We start from the raw sequence: 20,912 nt of genomic DNA, 5'->3' as shown, positions 1-20,912 counted from the left end.
TACAGAAGGGAAGCAAGCAGTACAAATTCTCAAACTCCAATGTGTAACATTTAATCAGTCTCAAAACAACTACCGAATTCATTTAAAAAAAAAAAAAACCTAAGAAGAATGAATTTATCTTTATAATATAAACTTTCCTGTATTTACCATTTTCTGCTGCCTGTTTAATTCCAGATTCATCCTCCTGTGAATCTGGTGAAAGTCCAATGATATCAAACCTGAAAAATACGGCAGAATCGTAACATCATTTCACTCTAAGAGTAGTCTACCCTTGATATGTACATTCCAGCTAAACTCAAAGTATTTGGGATAAGCAGGGCCAAAGATATTTCTCTAGAACACGAAATGTCCAATTCAAATTAAAAGGACTACAAAGGCCAAGCAATTAAATGTGTAAGATACATAATTTTATGGCAAAAAAATATCTAAGAAATAACCTAGTCCAACTGTACACCTAAAGAGGAACCTCAACCTAACCTTTTAAGAATTTTGCAATAGATTGCAGGTAAAATTGCTTGCTGAATTTCTTATCATCAGGCTACTTTAAAAAAAAATTTATAATAACTTTTAACACCTGATGCATGTTTGTCCTGCCATTCTAGCTCCTGCCTCCATTTTTTCTTTTGGGTGATTATAGGCTCCTTTGTTTATTTCCCCTACTGGTATGTAAGTCAATCCAGCAGAACAAGCTGCTTTATTATGTCACCCTTGAGTAAAGGTGCTTATACTAGTCTCTATCATTATACAAAACTTTTTCACCCTGCATTGTAAATACTACAAACCAAAGACTAAGTGTAACCTTTTTTTGGACCATCTACTTCCCTATCAAGTTAAATGCTTTATGTTCCTTAGTCAAAATTGAAAATTTCGGTTCTAGGTGGGCACTTTTCTAGAAAGGAGTTGAAAGAATTAAAGACCAAAGTGACAGGAAATTATAAAAGTTGTCAAGGTCAACAATGAGATACCACTTCACTTCTATAAGAATGTCATGGGGGCTAGGCGGTAGCACAACAGGTTAAGCACACATGGCACAAAATGCAAGGACCAGCAGAAGGATCCCAGTTTGAGCCCCGGGACCCCCCTGCAGGGAGGTCACTTCACAGTTGGTGAAGCAGGTCTGCAGGTGTCTATCTTTCTCTCCTCCTCTCTTGATTTTTCTCTGTTCTATCCAATAACAGTTACAACAGTAACAACCACCTTGTAAGGGCAATAAAATGGGAAAAATAGCCTCCAGGAGCAGTGGATTCGTAGTGCTGGCTCTTGTCATACACCAGAAAGGATAGTAACAATGCTAGAGAGGTTGTGGGGATAAAGGAACTCTCCTGCATTGCTGATGGGAATGTAAATTGGTCCAACCCTGTGGAGAGTATTCTGGAGAAATAAAAGATTATTTGTTTTGCTTTTGAGGAAATGTTAGTTTTTTTTTCCTCTAGGGTTATTGCTGGGGCTCAATGAAGACATTATGAATCCACTGCTCCTGGTGGCCATATTTTCCATGTTATTGGATAGGACAGACAGAACTTGAGAGACAGAGAGGGATAGAGAAAGACTGACAACTGCAGACCTGTCTTATTGCTTATGAAGCATACCTCCCTGTAGGTGGGGAGCTGGGGACTCGAACCTGGATCTTTGTACTTTGTACTATGTGCACTTAACTATGTGTACCACCACACAGCCCCGGAAATTACATATCTTTAAAACAGAAATATACTTAAAAACTACTAATATGCAAAGGCACTTCTGATTTTTTTTTAACCTTTCTCTTTATTTGATAGAGACAGAAATCTAGAGAGAAGAGAGGAAAGAGAAACTTGCAGTATTACTTCACCACTTGTGAGGCTACCTCCCTGCAGATGGGGGTTGGGGGATTGAACCCAGGTCTTTGAGCACTGTGACATGTACATTCAACAAGGTATACTACCACCTGGCCTCTATACTGTGATTTTTAAAAGAATATATGTTCTTATTGAATAAGAAAATTCTCACTTACCATGAAGGCATAGCCATCTTCATATTTAATGTTACAGGCATAACAGGCCTACACAGAAAACAAAAATATAGTAAAATCCCATAAGAAATAATTTCTTAGAGACATCCTAGAATTTGAATGAGTTGTTTAACTATATCCATGAAAGGAAACTGTGAGGATATGGTTAAACTGGGTGGAACCTCCCATTGAAAGATGGGTGCCTGAGGAACACGGTCTTCCTGTAGGCCTCTATACTAGAGATTGAGCATGGGAGAGAACAGCCTTCAGGTTCAGCTTCACCTGTCAAGACCCTCTGGGACTCTGCATTCCCAATACAATAGCTTACTTCCTTGTCTTTATACCAAATGGTCTGCTTATTCAAAAGCTACCAAAAGTTATCATACCTGACCCATCTTCTCTCCGCCCTCTGTCTACTAGCCACTGATAACCCTAATTCCTCATTCCTAAAACAGCTCTCCTGCTTACACAGATGCTATCAGAGGCCCCTTTTCCCTCTTTGTTCTTGCCCTTCTGAATAAGACTACAGACAAACCTCACCCTCCTGACACACAAGGACCCCTACACCCATGCACATCAAAGCCTAGCTTCCTCATTCCTTATATTCCCAACCCCTTACCTCTCTCTGCCCCTTTTCTGCTTTAACCATACATAGTATAAACAAGCTACCTCCTTCTGCAACCCCTTAAAAGCCTTGCCTCTCTGATGAATAAACGGATTTGTCCATCAGACATTCCCCTGGTAATCTCTTGTCTCTAGCTACGAACACTGAGAAAGACCCACTCAACTCGCTCCTGCTGCCTCAGAGCATATTCTCCCAGGCATCCGCTTCTGGTGTACAACACAGCGGCCACGTCAGGGAGCTGGTGTCCGAGAGAGGCCTCCTCACAAGAAGTATGGCATACCCACAATCTGTAATTAACTCTGTCCTCCACATACTCCAAATATGTTATAAAGACAACTACAGCTGGTAAGAATTAAGAAAGAGACTTCAGGAGGCGGGGCTACAGAGCAGCAGCAGCTGTGTTTCTCTCTTCTCCTCTTCCAGGTCAACTAGAATACTAAAGGAGACAACCTGGGACCACAACAAGACAGGACTAGAACCTGATATTTCAATAAAAATGAAGACACAAGGGGGTCGGATGGTGGCGCAGTGGGTTAAGTGTATGTGGCACAAAGCGCAGGGACCGGCCTAAGGATCCTGATTCAAGCCACTGGCTCCCCACCTGCAGGGGAGTCGCTTCACAGGTGGTGAAGCAGGTCTGCAGGTGTCTGTCTTTCTCTCCCACTCTGTCTTCCCCTTCTCTCTCCATTTCTCTCTGTCCTATCCAACAACGAACAACATCAACAATGGCAATAATAATAACCACAACGAGGCTACAACAACAAGGGCAACAAAAAGGGGGGGGGGGGGAAATGGCCTCCAGGAGCGGTGGATTCATGGTGCAGGCACCGAGCCCAGCAATAACCCTGGAGGGAAAACAAAAAAGACACAAGCTATCAAAGTATTTGGGACACATTTAAGGCAGTACTGAGAGGAAAGTTCATAGCCATACAAGCACACATTAGGAAACAAGAAAAAGCACAAATAAACAGCCTGATTGCACATCTTAAAGACGAAGAAGAAGAAGAAGAAGAAGAAGGAGAAGGAGAAGGAGAAGGAGAAGGAGAAGGAGAAGAAAGGAACCCTAAAACAACCAGAAGGACACAAATAACTAAAGTTAGGACAGAAATAAATAACACTGAAAATAAGAAAACCATACAAAAGATCAACAAAAGTAAATGTTGGTTCTTCAAAAGAGTGAAAAAAATCTACAAACCTTTATCCAGACTCACAAAACAAAAAAGGAAGAAAACCCAAATAAATTGAATTATAACTGAAAGAGGAGCTATCGCAACAGACACCACAGAAATTCAACATATCATGTGAGGCTTCTATGAACAACTATATGCCACCAAGCTAGAGAACATGCAAGAAATGGAAGAGTTCCTAGATAGCTACCAACTTCCAAAACTAAGTAAAGAGGAAGTAGATAACATGAACAGGCCCATTACAGCTAATGAAATTGAAACAGTTATCAAAAACCTTGCCAAGAATAAAAGTCCTGGACCAGATGGTTTTACAAATGAACTCTGCAAAACCTTCAAAGAACTAATACCTCTACTTTTAAAAGTCTTCCAGAAGATTGAAGACACTGGAATACTCCCTGCCAGCTTCTATGAAGCCAACATCACCCTGATACCAAAAGCAGACAGGGACACAACCAAAAAAGAAAACTACAGACCAATATCTCTGATGAACATAGATGCGAAAATACTGAACAAAATTCTAGACAACTGGATACAGCAGTATACTAAAAAGATTGTTCATCATGACCAAGTGGGGTTTATCCCAGGGATGCAAGGTTGGTTTAATATACATAAATCAATCAATGTGATCCACCACATCAACAAAAGCAAGACCAAAAACCACATGGTCATATCAATAGATGCAGAGAAAGCCTTTGACAAAATACAACATCCCTTTAGGATCAAAACACTATAAAAAATGGAAATAAATGGAAAATTCCTGAAGATAGTGGAGTCTATATATATATAGCAAACCTACAGCCAACATTATACTCAATGGTGAAAAACTGGAAGCATTTCCCCTCAGATCAGGTACTAGACAGGGCTGCCCACTATCACCATTACTATTCAACATAGTGATGGAAGTTCTTGCCATAGTAATCAGGCAGGAGCAAGGAATTAAAGGGATACAGATTGGAAGAGAAGAAGGCAAACTCTCCCTATTTGCAGATGACATGATAGTATACATAGAAAAACCTAAGGAATCCAGCAAGAAGCTTTTGGAAATCATCAGGCAATACAGTAAGGTGTCAGGCTATAAAATTAACATTCAAAAGTCAGTGGCATTCCTCTATGCAAACACTAAGTTAGAAGAAGCTGAAATCTAGAAATCAATTCCTTTCACTATAGCAACAAAAATAATAAAACTAACCAAAGAAGTGAAAAACTTGTCTACTGAAAATTATGAGTGACTACTCAAGGAAATTGAAAAAGACACAAAGAAGTGGAAAGATATTCCATGTTCATGGGTTTGAAGAATTAACAACATCAAAATGAATATACTACCCAGAGCCATCTACCCCATCAAGATCCCAACCACATTTTTTAGGAGAATAGAACAAATGCTACAAATGTTTATCTGGAAGAATTAACAACATCAAAATGAATATACTACCCAGAGCCACCTATCCCCATCAAGATCCCAACCACATTTTTTAGGAGAATAGAACAAATGCTACAAATGTTTATCTGGAACCAGAAAAGACCTAGAATTGCCAAAACAATCTTGAGAAGAAAGAACAGAACTGGAGGCATCACACTCTCAGATCACAAATTATATTATAGAGCTGTTGTCATTAAAACTGCTTGGTACTGGAACATGAATAGACACACTGGCCAGTGGAATAGAATTGAGAGCCCAGAAGTAAGCCCCCACACCTATGGACATCTAATCTTTGACAAAGGTGCCCAGACTATTAAATGGGGAAAGCAGAGTCTCTTCAACAAATGGTGTTGGAAATAATGGGTTGAAATATGCAGAAGAATGAAACTGAACCACTATATTTCACCAAGTACAAAAGTAAATTCCAAGTGGATCAAGGATTTGGATGTTAGACCAAAAACTATCAGATAATTAGAGGAAAATATTGGCAGAACTCCTTTCTGCATAAATTTTAAAGAAATCTTCAATGAAACGAATCCAATCACAAAGAAGACTAAGGCAAGCATAAACCTATGGGACTACAAATTAAAAAGCTTCTGCACAGCAAAAGAAACCACTACCCAAAGCAAGAGACCCCTCACAGAATGGGAGAAGATCTTTACATGCCATACATCAGACAAGAGTTTAATAACCAACATATATAAAGAGCTTGCCAGACTCAACAAGACAACAAATAACCCCATCCAAAATTGGGGGGAGGACATGGACAGAATATTCACCACAGAAGAGATCCAAAAGGCAGTGAAACACATGAAAAAATGCTCCAAGTCTCTGATTGTCAGAGAAATGCAAATCAAGACAACAATGAGATACCACTTCACTCCTGAATGTCATACATCAGAAAAGGTAGCAGCAACAAATGCTGGAGAGGTTGTGGCGTCAAAAGAACCCTCCTGCACTGCTGGTGGGAACGTAAATTGGTCCAACCTCTGTGGAGAAGAGTCTGGAGAACTCTCAGGCTAGAAATGGACCTACCCTATGACCCTGCAATTCCCCTCCTGGGGATATATCCTAAGGAACCCAACACGCCCATCCAAAAAGATCTGTGTACACATAATGTTCTTGGCAGCACAATTTCTAATAGTCCAAACCTGGAAGTCACCCAGGTGTCCAACAACAGATGAGTGGCTGAGCAAGTTATGGTATATGTATACAATGGAATATTACTCAGCTATTAAAAATGGTGACGTCACCATTTTCAGTCGATCTTGGATGGACCTTGAAAAATTCATGTTAAGTGAAATAAGTCAGAAACAGAAAGGTGAATATGGGATGATCTGACTCTCAGGCAGAAGTTGAAAAGCAAGATCAGAAGAGAAAACACAAGTAGAACCTGAAATGGAATTGGTGTATTGCACCAAAGTAAAAGACTCTGGGGTGGGTGGGGGTGAGAATACAGGTCCAAGAAGGATGACAGAAGACCTAGTGGGGGTTCTAATGTTATATGGAAAACTGAGAAATGTTATGCATGTACAAATTATTGTATTTACTGTCAAATGTAAAACATTAATTCCCCAATAAAGAAATTTTAAAAAATTAAGTAATTTTTTTTTCTACCAGAGTTATCACTAGAGCAAGTTATTGCAGACACTATAGCAGCACAGCTCCTGTATGCTGAGACTATATTTTCACTTTCTTTTTTTTAAAAAAAAGATTAAAAAAAAATTTTTATTTATTTATTTTCCCGTTTGTTGCCCTTGTTGTCTTTTTTTGTTGTTTGAGTTATTATTGTTGTTGTTATTGATGTGGCTGTTACTGGATAGGACAGAGAGAAATGGAGAGAGGAGGGGAAGACAGAGGGGGGAGAGAAAGATAGACACCTGCAGACCTGCTTCACCGCCTGTGAGGCGACTCCCCTGCAGGTGGGGAGCCGGGGGCTGGAACCCGGATCCTTACACTGGTCCTTGCGCTTTGCGCCACCTGCGCTTAACCCACTGCGCTACCGCCCGACTCCCTATATTTTCACTTTCTAGAGCTTAGCTACGCATCTTCTTGTTCAGGAGAACACTAAATAAGTAAAGAAAATAAAATATCTACAGTGCTCATGAAATTCAAGTTGCTGGATGACTTGTATCTAGTTAGTACAAAAGGAAAAGAAAACACTGTTACTTCATTCACTGTTATCATCCAGACTCACAAAGCACGACTACTCTAAAGAGTATAAGAAATCTTATTGGGAGTTGGGCGGTAGTGCAGCGGGTTAAGTGCATGTGGCACAAAGCGCAAGGACCGGCATAAGGACACCGGGTTCGAGCCCTCAGCTCCCCACCAGTTTCACAAGTGGTGAAGCAGGTTTGCAGGTGTCTTCTCCTCTCTCGATTTCTGTCAAAAAAAAAAAAGAAAAGAAATCTTATCTAAATTTCTTAGAAAATATAAACCTCGTTTGGTTGGAAATGATAGCCTTAAGCCAAATTCAACCTAGGGCTAATAATGTAGCAGAAATTTTAATATAATCAACCGTTCTTGCATGAGACAAATAATAGACAAGGTAGTCCTAGCCAGAATATTCAGAAGCAAGATTAAAACCTGCATTTCAGGATTTTTAAAAAAGAATGAAGAATGTCTTATCTCTGGCATTTCCTTTTCTTCTTCTTCTTCTTCTTTTTTTTTTTTAATGTTTTTATGTTATTTATTCTGGATAGAGACAGAGAGAATCTGAGAAGGGAGGGTGACAGAGAGGGAAAGACAGAGAGACACCTGCAGACCTGCTTCATCGCTTGTGAAGCAACTCCCTGCAGGTGGGGAGCCGGGGGCTCAAACCGGGCCTTCTGCTGGTTCTTGCACTTTGAGCCACCTGTGGCACTTAGTCTGCTGTGCTACCGCCTGACTCCCATCTCTGGCATTTTCTACCCTTTTTACACTCCCTGTTATGCACTTATTAACTGTTCTGCTACAACCACTTCAGGATGATTTAGTAACCTCTGAATACTATCTGTTCTCCCAAGCTATTGTTCTCATAATCTTTTGAACTATAATTTGCCAGTCTTAAGTGATTTTGGAATTTGCTCAAACTGATAGTTTCTGACATTTCATGACGAACATTTTCAGAATTAGAAACCAAGTCTATTCAGACTCCAAAGTCTGTATTCATATCCTCTCCTATATGTAGTATTACCTCTAAACAAAAAGTCTAGTAATACTTTCAACACAGTGAAGATTCACAAACCCAGGGGGTGAATTCACTTTACAGGCACTTTATGTTTGTTCTCAGAACTAAACAGATATTTACATATCAAAGAGCTCTCTTGACCATGAGTTCAGCCTCCAGGAGAGTATTATTTTAAATTTTTCAACAAAAAAAGGAAAACAATAAAATTCAATATAAGATACCATTTTAAAGTACTTACTAATCTTTAATATTGAAAACAATATTGAAAATATAAAACCTAATCGTAATCAACTGGTTTTCTGTAAAAGTAAACTGGTAACAATTATTCCTCCAGATATTGAATCACAAGTCAAAAGATTAAAAATACTTACGCATGAGGGCAGATATATTTGATATGTGCACTTCTGATACCTGCAAAAGCTTCTGCCCATCCATGCCTGACAGAGAAATTATTTCAAGATTGTCATTAGATAGTGTTTCAATTTCACTAAGTTAATAACATAATAATACTTTATAAAAACTCTGAGGATGGGGAGTCGGACAGTAGGGCAGCGGGTTAAGTGCATGTGGCACAAATGCGAGGACTCTCATAAGGATCCTGGTTTGAGCCCCCAGCTCCACCTGCAGGGGAGTCGCTTCACAAGCGGTGAAGCAAGTCTGCAGGTGTCTATCTTTCTTCTCCCCACCCCCCCCCCCGCCTTCCCCTCTTCTATCCATTTCTCTCTGTCCTATCCAACAATGACATCAATAACAATAATAACTACAACAATAAAACAAGGGCAACAAAAGGGAATACATAAATAAGTAAATAAATTCTGAGGATGTTAGTTTCTTAGACATTTTTAAAAAGTCTGGACCATCAATACTTTTAAAATAGCACCAACAACCTAGAAACAAATCAAAGGCTATTTTTTATGATATAGTTATGGGTAAAGATGGCCTCTTATAATTTTTAAAGAGCAGTGTGTTTTCTTTCATATATTCCCACAAGACTTTATAATTTCCAAATACTTCTGAGGCCAGTGGTGACGAACCTGGTTGAGTGCACGTTACAATGCACAAAGACCTGGGTTCGAGCCCCCATGCCCCACCTGCATGGGGAAAGCTTTGCAAGTGGTGAAGCAGGGCTGCATGTGTCTCTCTGTCTCTCTCCCTATCACCCCCCTCCTTGTCAATTTCTGGCTATCTCTATCCAGTAAAGATAATATAATTTCCAAATATTTCTTTATAGCCATAAAACAATAAGTCTAGCAAACTAGGTAAGAAAGATAATATAGGAGTTTTAGATAGAAGGAAAAAAAATACTAGTAAGTATATTGCTTGCCCAAAATTTCTACATACTTACTACAACATTAAAGTTAACATTCTTTTTGTTTGTCTTTTTAAATGTATTTTTTTTTTTGCCTCCAGGGTTATTGCTGGGGCTCAGTGCCTGCACCATGAATCCACTGCTGCTGGAGGCCATTTGTCCCCCTTTTGTTGCCCTTGTTGTTCTAGCCTTGTTGTAGTTATTATTTTTATTGTTGATGTTTGTTGTTGAATAGGACAGAGAGAAATGGAGAGAAGAGGGGAAGACAGAGAGGGGGGAGAGAAAGACACCTGCTTTACCGCCTGTGAAGGGACTCCCCTGCATGTGGGGAGCCGGGGGCTTGAACCTGGATCCTTACGCAGGTTTTTGTGCTTCGTGCCATGTGTGCTTAACCCACTGCGCTACCGCCCGACTCCCCTAAAGTTAACTTTATTTATTTATTTATTTATTTCCTTTTGTTGCCCTTGTTTTATTGTAGTTATTATTGTTGTCATTGATGTCGTCATTGTTAGGATAGAGAGAAATGGAGAGACGAGGGGAAGACAGATGGGGGAGAGAAAAGATAGACACCTGAAGACCTGCTTCACCACTTCTGAAGTGACTCCCCTGCAGGTGGGGAGCAGGGAGCTCGAACTGGGATCCTTATGCTGGTTTTTGAGCTTCATGCCACATGCACTTAACCTGCTGCGCTACCACCTGACTCCCAAGTTAGCATTTAAAAAAAAAAAATTTCCCCTTTTGTTGTCCTTGTTTAGTTATTGACATCGTCATTGTTGTATAGGACAGAAAGAAATGGAGAGAGGAGGGGAAGACACAGGGGGAGAGAAAGATACCTGCAGACCTACTTCACTGTGAAGTGACTCCTCTGCAGGTGGGGAGCCTGGGGCTCGAACCAGGATCCTTATGCCAGTCCTTGTGCTTTGCGCCACGTGCACTTAACCCACTGCATCACCAACAGGCTCCCTAAAATTAGCATTCTTGAGCCTGTGAAATAGCTCACTAGGACAGTGTGCTGCTTCGTCATGTGTGTGACCCAGGTTTGAACCTGGCCACCACAACCTCAAAAGAAGCTTTGGTGCTATGATTTATTATTATTTTAAAATAATAATGATAAATGATAAAGTTAATATTTCTTCTTTGAGTATAATAGACATATGTTCAAAACAAAATGTGAAAAAAAATCATAAAGTGTTTTAAAAAAAATCATAAATGACATGATCCCTCTAGCCAGAAATACAGGTAAACCTCTTGCTCTATTTCTTTTCAACTTTTCCCAGATTATTTGTTAATAAGATGGGGGTGGGAAGGTTGGGGTGGGGGTTAAGGGATGGAAGAATGAGCATCATTTTGGCATATGCAAAGCTGGAGCTCAAACTGGGGACCTCATACTTGAATGTCTAAACTTTGTCCACTGTGCTACCTCACAGGTTGCAAGACAAGATTTTTTTTTTTTAATTTTCAAGAAGGGCTGGGGAGACAGAATAATGGTTATGCAAAAGACTCTCATGACTGAGCTTCCAAAGCTTCAGGTTTAATCCCCAGCACCACCATAAACCAGACTTGAGCAGTGCTCTGGTACCTTTCTGCATGTATCTTTCTCTGTGTTTCTCTGTCATTAAAAATAAATAAATAGAGAACTGGTGGTGGCACACCTGGTTGAGTGCACCTGTTACAATGTACAAGAACCCATGTTCAAGGGCCCAGTCCCTTCTTCTGCAGGGGAAAAGCTTTGGGAGCAATGAAGCAGTGTTGTAGGTCTCTCTCTCTCTCTCATTTTACCCTTCTCTCTCAATTTCTGGCTGTCTCTATCCAATAAATAAAAATAATTTTAAAAATATTTAAAAATTTCCCCTTAAAAATGGGATAATATGCACATACATACAGCTTCCTGCTTGCTTATAGTTGATATTATAATGGGTATGTTATAGATACTAACTACCTCTATTAAGGGATAAAGTAGAAACAATTTAGGCCTCGGTGTCATCCAAAAATAGGTGCTAAAAACTATACTGTCATCATTTTCTCTATTTTAATTCACCTTCCCCAAAAGTGGTAAGGATATATACAGGGATGGGGAGACAGCATAATGGTTATATAAAATCTTTAATGCCTGAGGCTCTGGGGTCCTTTGTTCAATCACCAGCAACCACCATGTACCAAAGCTGAGCAGTGCTCTGGTTTCTTTTTCTATCTCTCATTAAACTAAATAATTTTTTTTTAAAAGAACATATATTGGAGAGATATGAAAAGTATACTTCTATATCAAGTCTTTTTTAAAATTATTTTTCTTTATACTTATTTTATTAGATAGAGACAAGAGAGAAAATAAGAAGGGAGGGGAAGAGAGAGAAAGACAGCTACAGCCCTGCTGCACTGCTCACTAACTTCCCCCCTGCAGATGGGGACCAGGGGCTTGAACTCAGGTCCTTGTGACTGTAGCATGTATACTCAACCACGCATGCTAGGCCCCTCAACAACAGTCTTTGAAAAACTTTTTGTTTTTAAACCAGAGCACTGTTCATCTCTGGTTTATGGTGGTATGGAGGACTGAACCTGGGATTTTGGAGCCCCAGGCATGAGAGTGTTTTTGCATAACCATTATGCTATCTACCCCTCTACACCCCTCCTTCTTAAAAAATAGTAAATATAAAACAATTTACACCAAGACATATCTATCACCACAGAATTAACAAAAGTCCAAGATAGTAAAATTACAATAGTATGCTAGAGAAAGAGATGTATGAAGGCAGCACTGTCAGGTCTGATTAGACTTTTTTCCCCCTTTATTAGGGGATTAATGTTTTACGTTTGACAGTGAATATAATAGTTTGTACATGCAGAACATTTCTCAGTTTTCCACAATACAATACAATAATACAACCCCTACTAGGGTCCTCTGTTGATTAGACTTTTTTAAAATACTTTTTCATATTTATTTATTCCCTTTCGTTGCCCTTGTTGTTTTATTGTTGTAGCTATTATTGATGTGTCATTGTTGGATAGGACAGAGAGAAATGGAGAGGGGAGGGGAAGACAGAGAGGGGGAGAGAAAGACACCTGCAGACCTGCTTTACCACTTGTGAAGTGACTCCCCTGCAGGTGGGGAGCCAGGATCCTTATGAGAGTCTTTTGCATAACTAATATCTATCTTCCCAGCCCTCAACAGAAATTTTACAGGCTAGGAGTGAGAGGAAAGACATAGTTACACTACCATAAGCCAGAGCTGAGCAGTGCTCTGGTGTTTCTCTGTGTCTTTCTCTCTCTGCATCTCTCTAAAATATAAGATAAATAAAATACTTAAAAAAAAAAAATCGTTAGCCTGGAGCTGGGAGATAGCTCATCAGGCAAAGCACACACTTTACCATGCCTGAGGGTCAGGGTCTGAGCCCCAGGTCAGCACATGGGGTCATTATACAAAGAGGAAGTTTCAAAAGTGGTGGACCAGCAGAGTGATGCTCTGGTTCTCCCTCTCTCTCATTGGTAAGAAAAATAAAACAAAACAAAAAACACAGGGTTACACAGTCTGGTGAAAAAACCAGAGAGTACTGAACCATACAATACAGTTTCAGATTTTATTTATTTACTAATGAGAAAGATAGGAGAAAAGAAAAAGAACCAGACATCACTCTGGTGCCTGTGCTGCCAGAGATTAAACTCAGGACCTCATGCTTGAGAGTCTTGTGTTTTATCCATTATGCCACCTCCTAGACTACTATAATACAGTTTTTTATGTAAATAAAAAGTATATATATATATATATATATATCTCTGTCTACTGAAACTATCTGGAATAGGAAGACTCTAGTATCGAGCATTCATAAAGATTTTGGTTCCTTTTGAACATTTTTCCCTTCTTTCTTTTCCTTTCTTTGTTTCTTTCTCCCTTCCTTTCTTTCGTTCTCCCTTTCTCTGTCTCTTCCTTCCTTCCATTCTCCTTCCTTCCTTCCTTCCTTCCTTCCATTCTCCTTCCTTCCTTCCTTCCTTCCTTCCTTCCTTACCAGAGCACTGCTCAGCTCTGGTTTATAGCAGTGCTGGGGATTAAACCTGAGACTATGGAGCCTCAGGTATGAGAGTCTCTTTGCATAACCATTATGCTTGACCCCCTTGACCCCCAAGATTTTGGTTCCTAAACAATATTCCTAATTAAAAGGAGCCAGGATTCATGGTACTAATGGTTAGTTCAGGACTAAAATGGGAAAATTATAGTCTTATAAAAAGTTTTGCACAAAGATCCAAGTAAGTTCTCATGGAATGATGAGGACATATACCAATGACATAAGAACCAGCTTGAAAAGGGTCCCACTGGTGAAGCGTAAGGCAATTTGCACATTAATATAATAATAATAATAATAGATAAAACAACAGATTATAATCTCAGGGATAGAGGACTGTATTGAGCTGGGGAAACAGCACGATGGCTATGCAAAAGACTCTCATGCCTGAGGCTCTATAGTTCCAGGTTCAATTGCCGGCACCCCCATAAGCCAGAGCAGGGCAGTGCTCTGGTATATCTCTCTGTATCTATCAATCTTCCTTCCTTCTTTTCTTTCTCTCTTATTAAAATAAAATATAAAAAGGATTGTATTGATTAAAATCCAAGAGACTGTGCTGATTCAAACATAAAAATAAAAGAACATATGCATGCATAATATGGGAAAGCTCTACCCACAGTACACTGGCAACAAATAAAGTGAAGAAATGTTTTAAAATCATTATTTGGCACAAATTCAGACAAGAATCATCAATGGATGCTAAATCTGCAAGTGAAAACCTGATTTAAAAAAAAAAGCTATTTTCAAAATATCTTCTTACAAAATATATATATACATATATAAATGAATATATATTTTTTGCTTCCAGGGTTATTGCCAGGGCTCAGTGCTTGTACCACAAATCCAAGGCTCCTGGAGACCATTTTTTCCCCTTTTGTTGCCCTTGTTGCCTTATCATTGTTGTGGTTATTATTCTTGTTGTTGCTGTTACTGTCGTTGGATAGGACAAAGAGAAATCGAGAGAGGAAGGGAGACAGAGAGGAGGAAAGAAAGACAGACACCTGCAGACCTGCTTCACCGCCTGTGAAGTGACTCCCCTGCAGGTGGGGAGCCAGGTACTCGAACAGGGATCGGTTACGAAGGTCCTTGTGCTTCGTGCGCTTAATCTGCTGCGCTTAACCTGCTGCGCTACCGCCTGACTCCCACATATATATTTTTTTACCTCCAAGGTTATTGCTGGGGCTCAGTGCCTGCACTAAAAATCCACTGCTCCTGGAGGCTATTTTTTCCCCTTTTGCTGCCTTTGTTTTTTTATTGTTGTGATGGTTATTATTATTGCTATTGATGTCGTTGCTGTTGGGTAGGAGAGACAGAAATGGAAAGAAGAGGGGAAGACAGAGTGGGGGAGAGAAAGACAGACACCTAGACCTGCTTCACCACCTGTGTAGTGACTCCCCTGCAGGTGGGGAGCTGGGGGCTCGAACTGGGATCTTTTAAAAAAAAATTTTTTTTTTCCTCCAGGGTTATTGCTGGGCTCAGTGCCTGCACCATGAATCCACCGCTCCTGGAGGCTTAACCCACTGCGCCACCACCCGACTCCCAAAAATTTTTAAAATAATTTTTGGGGGGGCAGAAAAAGGAGAAATTTATTACATGTGTGGGCCAGAGCCTGGCGCCCAACCTTGGGTTAAACTGTCTTTTATAGTCTAGTCCAACAGCACATGTGCCAGAGTGATAACTAATTCTTTCTCTCTCCTCCTATCTTTTTCATAAATAAATAAAATCTTTTAAAAAAAGTTAGGTCAGACCACTCCATCATATGTAGAGTGAAATATTCCATCCCCTGAACAATGTACCTGCAAGTTGAAAATGTCATTGTTATTGATGGTGGTTGTAAATCCCCTATAATTGTAACCACAAGAGCTAACTGCTTTGAATTTTGTTTCTGGAATTCCTGGTTTGCTTGCTTGCTTGTGCTTATAGAGTTGGACTAGACTAAAATAATTTTTAATATTTATTCCCTTTTGTTGCCCTTGTTGTTTTTTTAATTGTTGTTTTAGTTATTATTGTTATTATTGAGGTCATCGTTGTCGGATAGGACAGAGAGAAATGGAGGGAGGAGGGGAAGACAGAGAGGGGGAGAGAAATATAGACACCTGCAGACCTGCTTCACTGCTTGCAAAGCGACTCCCCTGCAGGTGGGGAGCCGGGGGCTTGAACCGGGATCCTTATGCCAGTCCTTGTGTTTTGCGCCAACTTTCTGCGCTATCACCCGACTCCCCTAAGAAAATAATTTAAGTATATTATACTCATTAATTTTATTCCAGAAGAACCTGGTAAGCCTAGTCTTAACCAATGAAAACATAACCAAGTAATGGTGCCAAAGTCAACACAGTGCATGCCCGATATGATGTGCAGTGAGACAAGCAATACAACACTTAAGTTAGGAGACAAAATATAAACCCTAAGGAAGGAAAGCCACAAAGAAACTGGTATGTATTCTAAACAATAGTGTCAAAGTGGTATAATACAGGTTGTCCTAGAATGAAGGAGACTTAGGAAATATGATATTTAAATGCAATAGTGGGATTTTGGATTATACGCTAGGCCCACACACCGATTATTGGGCCAAACCAATAATAAGGAAGTATAAATGAGTTTGGTAGATTTGATGAGTATTCCCCAAATACCAATATCTTCATTAATGGTCAAAGAGAAGTGTCCTATACTTGCAAGATACACAGTAAAGTTTTAAGTTTACAATTTACTCTAGAAAGCTCCAGAATTGTTACCCAATTGTTAAATTGGGCAATTTGGGTCAAGAGAATAGAAAACTCAAAGTATTATTCTGTAATTTTTATGTCAACCTCAAATTGTTTTTAAAAGAAAAAGTTGGGGCCAGACAGTGGCGCACCTGGTTAAGTGCATACATTACAGTGCCCAATGACGCAGGTTCAAGCCCCTGGTCCTCACCTGCAGGGGGAAAGCTTCACAAGTGGTGAAGCAGGGCTGAAGGGGTCTGTCTCTCTCCCTCACTATCTCCCCTTCCTCTCTTAATTTCTCTCTGTATCTATCCAACAAATAAAAAAGAAAAATAAAAAGGGGCCAGGCATGGCACATCTGGTTAAATGTACACACTACAGCACAAAGGGTCCCGAGTTCAAGCCCCTGGTCCCCACCTGCAGGGGGAAACCTTCACAAGTGGTGAAGCAGGACTATAGGTGTCTCTCTGTCTTTCTCTCTCTCTCCCCTCTCAATTTCTCTCTGTCTCTATCCAATAGTAAATAAATAAAAATATTAAAAAGAAAAGAAAAAGTTAATATTTAAACATACCAGCAATGATAGAATTTAACACAATAAATAAGTCTGGGTCCGTATCAAATAAAGGAGCAAATTAATAAAATTAATGATGGAGTAAGTACTTCTCTGAAATTTACTTTTCAGTTATGGAGGAGGAAAAAATAGTCACAATAGAGAAATCTGCAGACACTACCTTAATTAAGTGATTCAAGTTAACATCAATCTTGGGATAAGTAACATCTCATTTCTGGACATAATGCAATGAATAGGACATACTATCTATGTGATACTTTTACCAACATGTGTAAACAACCTCATAGTGAGGAAATGTCTAAACCTAAATTGAGGGACTGATGTGATCCACATAAAAGGCCAGTATCATGAAAGACAAAGAACAGATTAAAAGACAGTAAATAACATAACAGCCAAATGTAACATACAATGGAGTTGGAGAGGGGTGTGGATAACTTCTGCTATAAAAAACAAAATCATACTGAGACAACTGTTTTTTTGATTATGTAGTACTTTAGGCAACATTAAACTGCTAAATTTCTTAAATTTGATAGTTTTATAAGAGACTCTCCTTATTCTAGGAGATATATGCTAAAGTCTTTGGGAATAAGTAATCATGACATCTGTAATTTATTCTTATTCAGTAACTATAGTAACATTTGGTAAGCAGACATTAATAGAGCTTAGTAAATTTCAAGAGGCTGAGTGGTGATGCACCTGTTACAATGTGCAAGGACCCAGGTTAGAGCCCCCATCCTCACCTGCAGGGGGAAAGCTTTGTGAGTGGTGAAGCAGTGTTGCAGGTGACTCTTTCTCTCTCCCCCACCCTCTTGATTTCTGGCTGTCTCTATCCAATGAATATGGACAATTTTCAAAATTTTTTGTAAAAAAAGAGATTAGTAAATCTCAGTAAAAGGTACTGAATGTATACTATTCTTCCAAGTCTTCTATAAACTTGGAGACATTTCAAAATAACATAGTTTTAAAAAATGCTATAAGGGCTAGAGAAGCAGAATAGTAGTTATGAAAACTTTCATGCCTAAGGTCCCAGGTTCAATCCCTAGCACTACCACATCCAGAGCTAAGCAGTGCTCTGGCTGGTATTTTTTTTTACTGTTATTATTAATGATCAACAAGATTGTGGGATAAGAGGGGGACAATTCTATACAGTTCCCACCTCCAGAGTTCCAAATCCCATCCCCTCCATGGGAAGGTTCTCTGTTCTTTCTCCCTCTGAGAGTATGGACCAAAGATATTCAACCTCTAGGAGGAAAGCTTCATGAGTACTGAAGCAGGGCTGCAGGTGACTCTGTCTCTTTTCCTATCACCCCCTCCCTTCTCAGTTTCTATCTCTATCTAATAAATAAATCAATAAATAAATTAAAAAAGGAAAAAGTCTTAAAGATAAATCTGAATTCAACATAACAAAATTTGTTGAGAATGCTGCAAATAAATAAGTTGCCTCCTCTCAACTGATTTCTTCTTCTAATGCAACAGTTCCCATGTAGTAAGTACACTGCTTTTTTTTGTTTCTTTCTAATATCAAAATTAACTAGTTTCCTCTTAACTTGCCCTGAAATGTTAACTCTCTCTGGAAAGCTCAACTGCACACTGTCTCTACAAACATTCCATCCATCTCTGGTATTCAATACCCATAGCAACTTAAGGAGGAGTTTGCAATTTTAATATGTTCCAGAAAGGGATGCTAAAAACAACAAATTCTAGATGATGAGGGGGAAAAAAAAATCGGGTGGGGGGGATAGGGATGGTGGAATGCTAAGAAAAGGTCGTATCTTAATTACTGAATTCTAAGAAATAATACCAGCAAAACTTTTTCTTATACACTTCAATAGCTTAAATAGAACTGACATCCCACTTCATTACTAATAATGGTACCTACCCTGTGTCTCCCAATCCATGGAGGAAAATTACCTAAAAGAGAAGAGGAAAGGTTAAATAAACCCACCCAGAACTGTGACACACTGTATGGACCTCTAGTTAAGACAGATCCTGGAATCACCCTACAATACCTTCTGCTAATTAATCTCTACAGTCTTCTCTCAAGGGGCAAAGACTTCACTCCCTGTAGTTCCTGCGATAATGAACGTGAATTTTTTAGCATTTAGAGTCCCAGTTTGACCTTCTAAGTGAGCATGATCCTAGCCTAAGAAAAGTAGTTTGCTTCTTTCAAGTTAAACCAAAAATAAACAAATCTCATTATATGCTGTAGAATGTTCCTGTCATACACACACAAAAAAGTTTCAGGGGAAAATAAGTTTCAGATCCCCCCTACACAAATTCATAAGAATTAAAAAGAAAATTGTTTGTTTCAATTATAAAGAGGTCTGGGGAGACAGGAGGAAGACAGGACAGTAGTTAGGCAAAAGACTCTCATGCCTGAGGCTCTGAGGCTGCAGGTTCAATCCCCAGCACCACCATAAACCAGAGGTGAGCAGTGCTTTGATCTTTATCTCTGTCTCTATCATTAGAAAATAAGTAAAATGTTTTTTTTAATTATGCAGCACCCCAGGCCTTATAAAGATGATCTTCAAACTTACGTATTCGCACACACAAGTGGCAGGGGTGAGGCCATAAAGAGGATTTCTGGCTGAGAGGGGGCTCCCGTAGTCCGCAGTCCAGCCCGTCCCCGCAGGGGCGCGGCGGGGCGCTCCGAGCTCGAACCCGGGCAGCCGGGGTCCCGCGGGACGCGCTCGCGACTCGGCGCAGAGGTGCCGGGGCTGCGGGGCCAGTGGGGAAGTGGGGGCGCCCCCCAGTCCCCGGCGACCGCAGCCCGGCCCGGGCGGCTCCGACACCCCACACCCGCCGGCGCGCAGCCCGGGCCGGCAGCGCCCCACCCACCGCCCGCGGCCCGCAAGGCAGACGGCGAAAGCGGGTCCCTCCGCGGCCCGCAGCCTCCACTCACCGCAGCGGTGGCCTTCCGGGCGGCGGGCACAATGGCGGGAAGCGGGGCAGACATGTTGTTACCGCACATACACCGGCTGGCTGGACAGCGGGCGTCGGAAACGGAAAGGAAGCGCAGCCGCCCGGCCCGGCCCAAGGGCGTGTGAGCCGCGAGTCCCGGCCCGCCCCACCGGGCGCGCGCTCGGGCGCGTGCGCGCCGACGCGGCGCTGTGCAGCCCTGCGCCGACCCCCTCGGTCCCCGGCTGCCGGGGTCCCGCGCCTCGCGCTCGCGCCTTCCGCGCGTCACAAAGTCCGGCTCCAGTGCCCGCGCGATTGGCTGCGGCGCCGGCGCGGCAGGAGCCGACCTGCTACCCCTGCGCCTCCTCGCGCCCGGCGGCGGGGCGGCCCTGGGAAGGGCACTCTCAGGCCCCGGCCGGCGGCGTGGTCCCCAGAGTCGACCTCGCCTTCCGCTCTGCGCACGCTGCAGGGAGTAGAACCAGCCCCAGCCCCTCACACCCCTTTGTTCCTCGCAGCCAGGGTTGTGTTTTTGTAAAAGCCCCCTTTGGGGAGAGGTCTGTGCTTCATTTCCACTTGGGGTTCCACCTGTGTGTAGATTTGGGGGGTCCGCTCCTTTCCTTTCAACATAAGCTGGAAAGTCAGCACTCTGGTAGGACTGCAGACTGGTGCAGCCCCTTTGGAAGACCTTATGGATCTCCCTTAAACAAATGAAAATGGAATTACTTTATGATCCAGCAGTACTACTCTAGGGCATTTACCCGTGGACACTCAAACACTAATTCAAAGGGTCATATGCACCGCTATATTCATAGCTGCATTATTCACAATAGCCAAAGAGTTGAAGCAGCCTAAGTAACCATCAACAGATGACTGGTTAAAGCAGTTATGGGATATATATTCCATGGAATACTGCACTGTATTCAAAAAAGATGCACTGTGTCCTTTGGGACAAAATGGATAGAACTGGAGGAGATTATGCTTAGCAAAATAAG

The 20,912-nt window shown here is 41.0% G+C and overlaps 1 protein-coding gene across 1 annotated transcript in view; it reads right to left on the bottom strand.

The window, feature by feature from the left end:
• LYPLA1 (lysophospholipase 1) overlaps positions 1–20,272 on the bottom strand; it is a 31,055-nt gene extending 10,783 nt beyond the window's left edge. Inside the window, exons 1-5 of the mRNA XM_007515982.3 lie at positions 19,925–20,272; positions 18,902–18,933; positions 8,760–8,825; positions 1,991–2,038; positions 148–218 (exon numbers count right to left, since the gene is read on the bottom strand). Of these exons, the coding sequence (XP_007516044.2) occupies positions 148–218; positions 1,991–2,038; positions 8,760–8,825; positions 18,902–18,933; positions 19,925–19,993 (286 nt within the window). The 5' untranslated portion in view covers positions 19,994–20,272. The remainder of the gene's footprint in view (positions 1–147; positions 219–1,990; positions 2,039–8,759; positions 8,826–18,901; positions 18,934–19,924) is intronic.
• Positions 20,273–20,912: the final 640 nt, after the last annotated feature.

Source organism: Erinaceus europaeus, chromosome 1 (genome assembly GCF_950295315.1).
Source record: "Erinaceus europaeus chromosome 1, mEriEur2.1, whole genome shotgun sequence".
NCBI classification, from domain to species: Eukaryota; Metazoa; Chordata; class Mammalia; order Eulipotyphla; family Erinaceidae; genus Erinaceus; species Erinaceus europaeus.
This window is presented reverse-complemented; position numbering and strand designations above follow the sequence as displayed.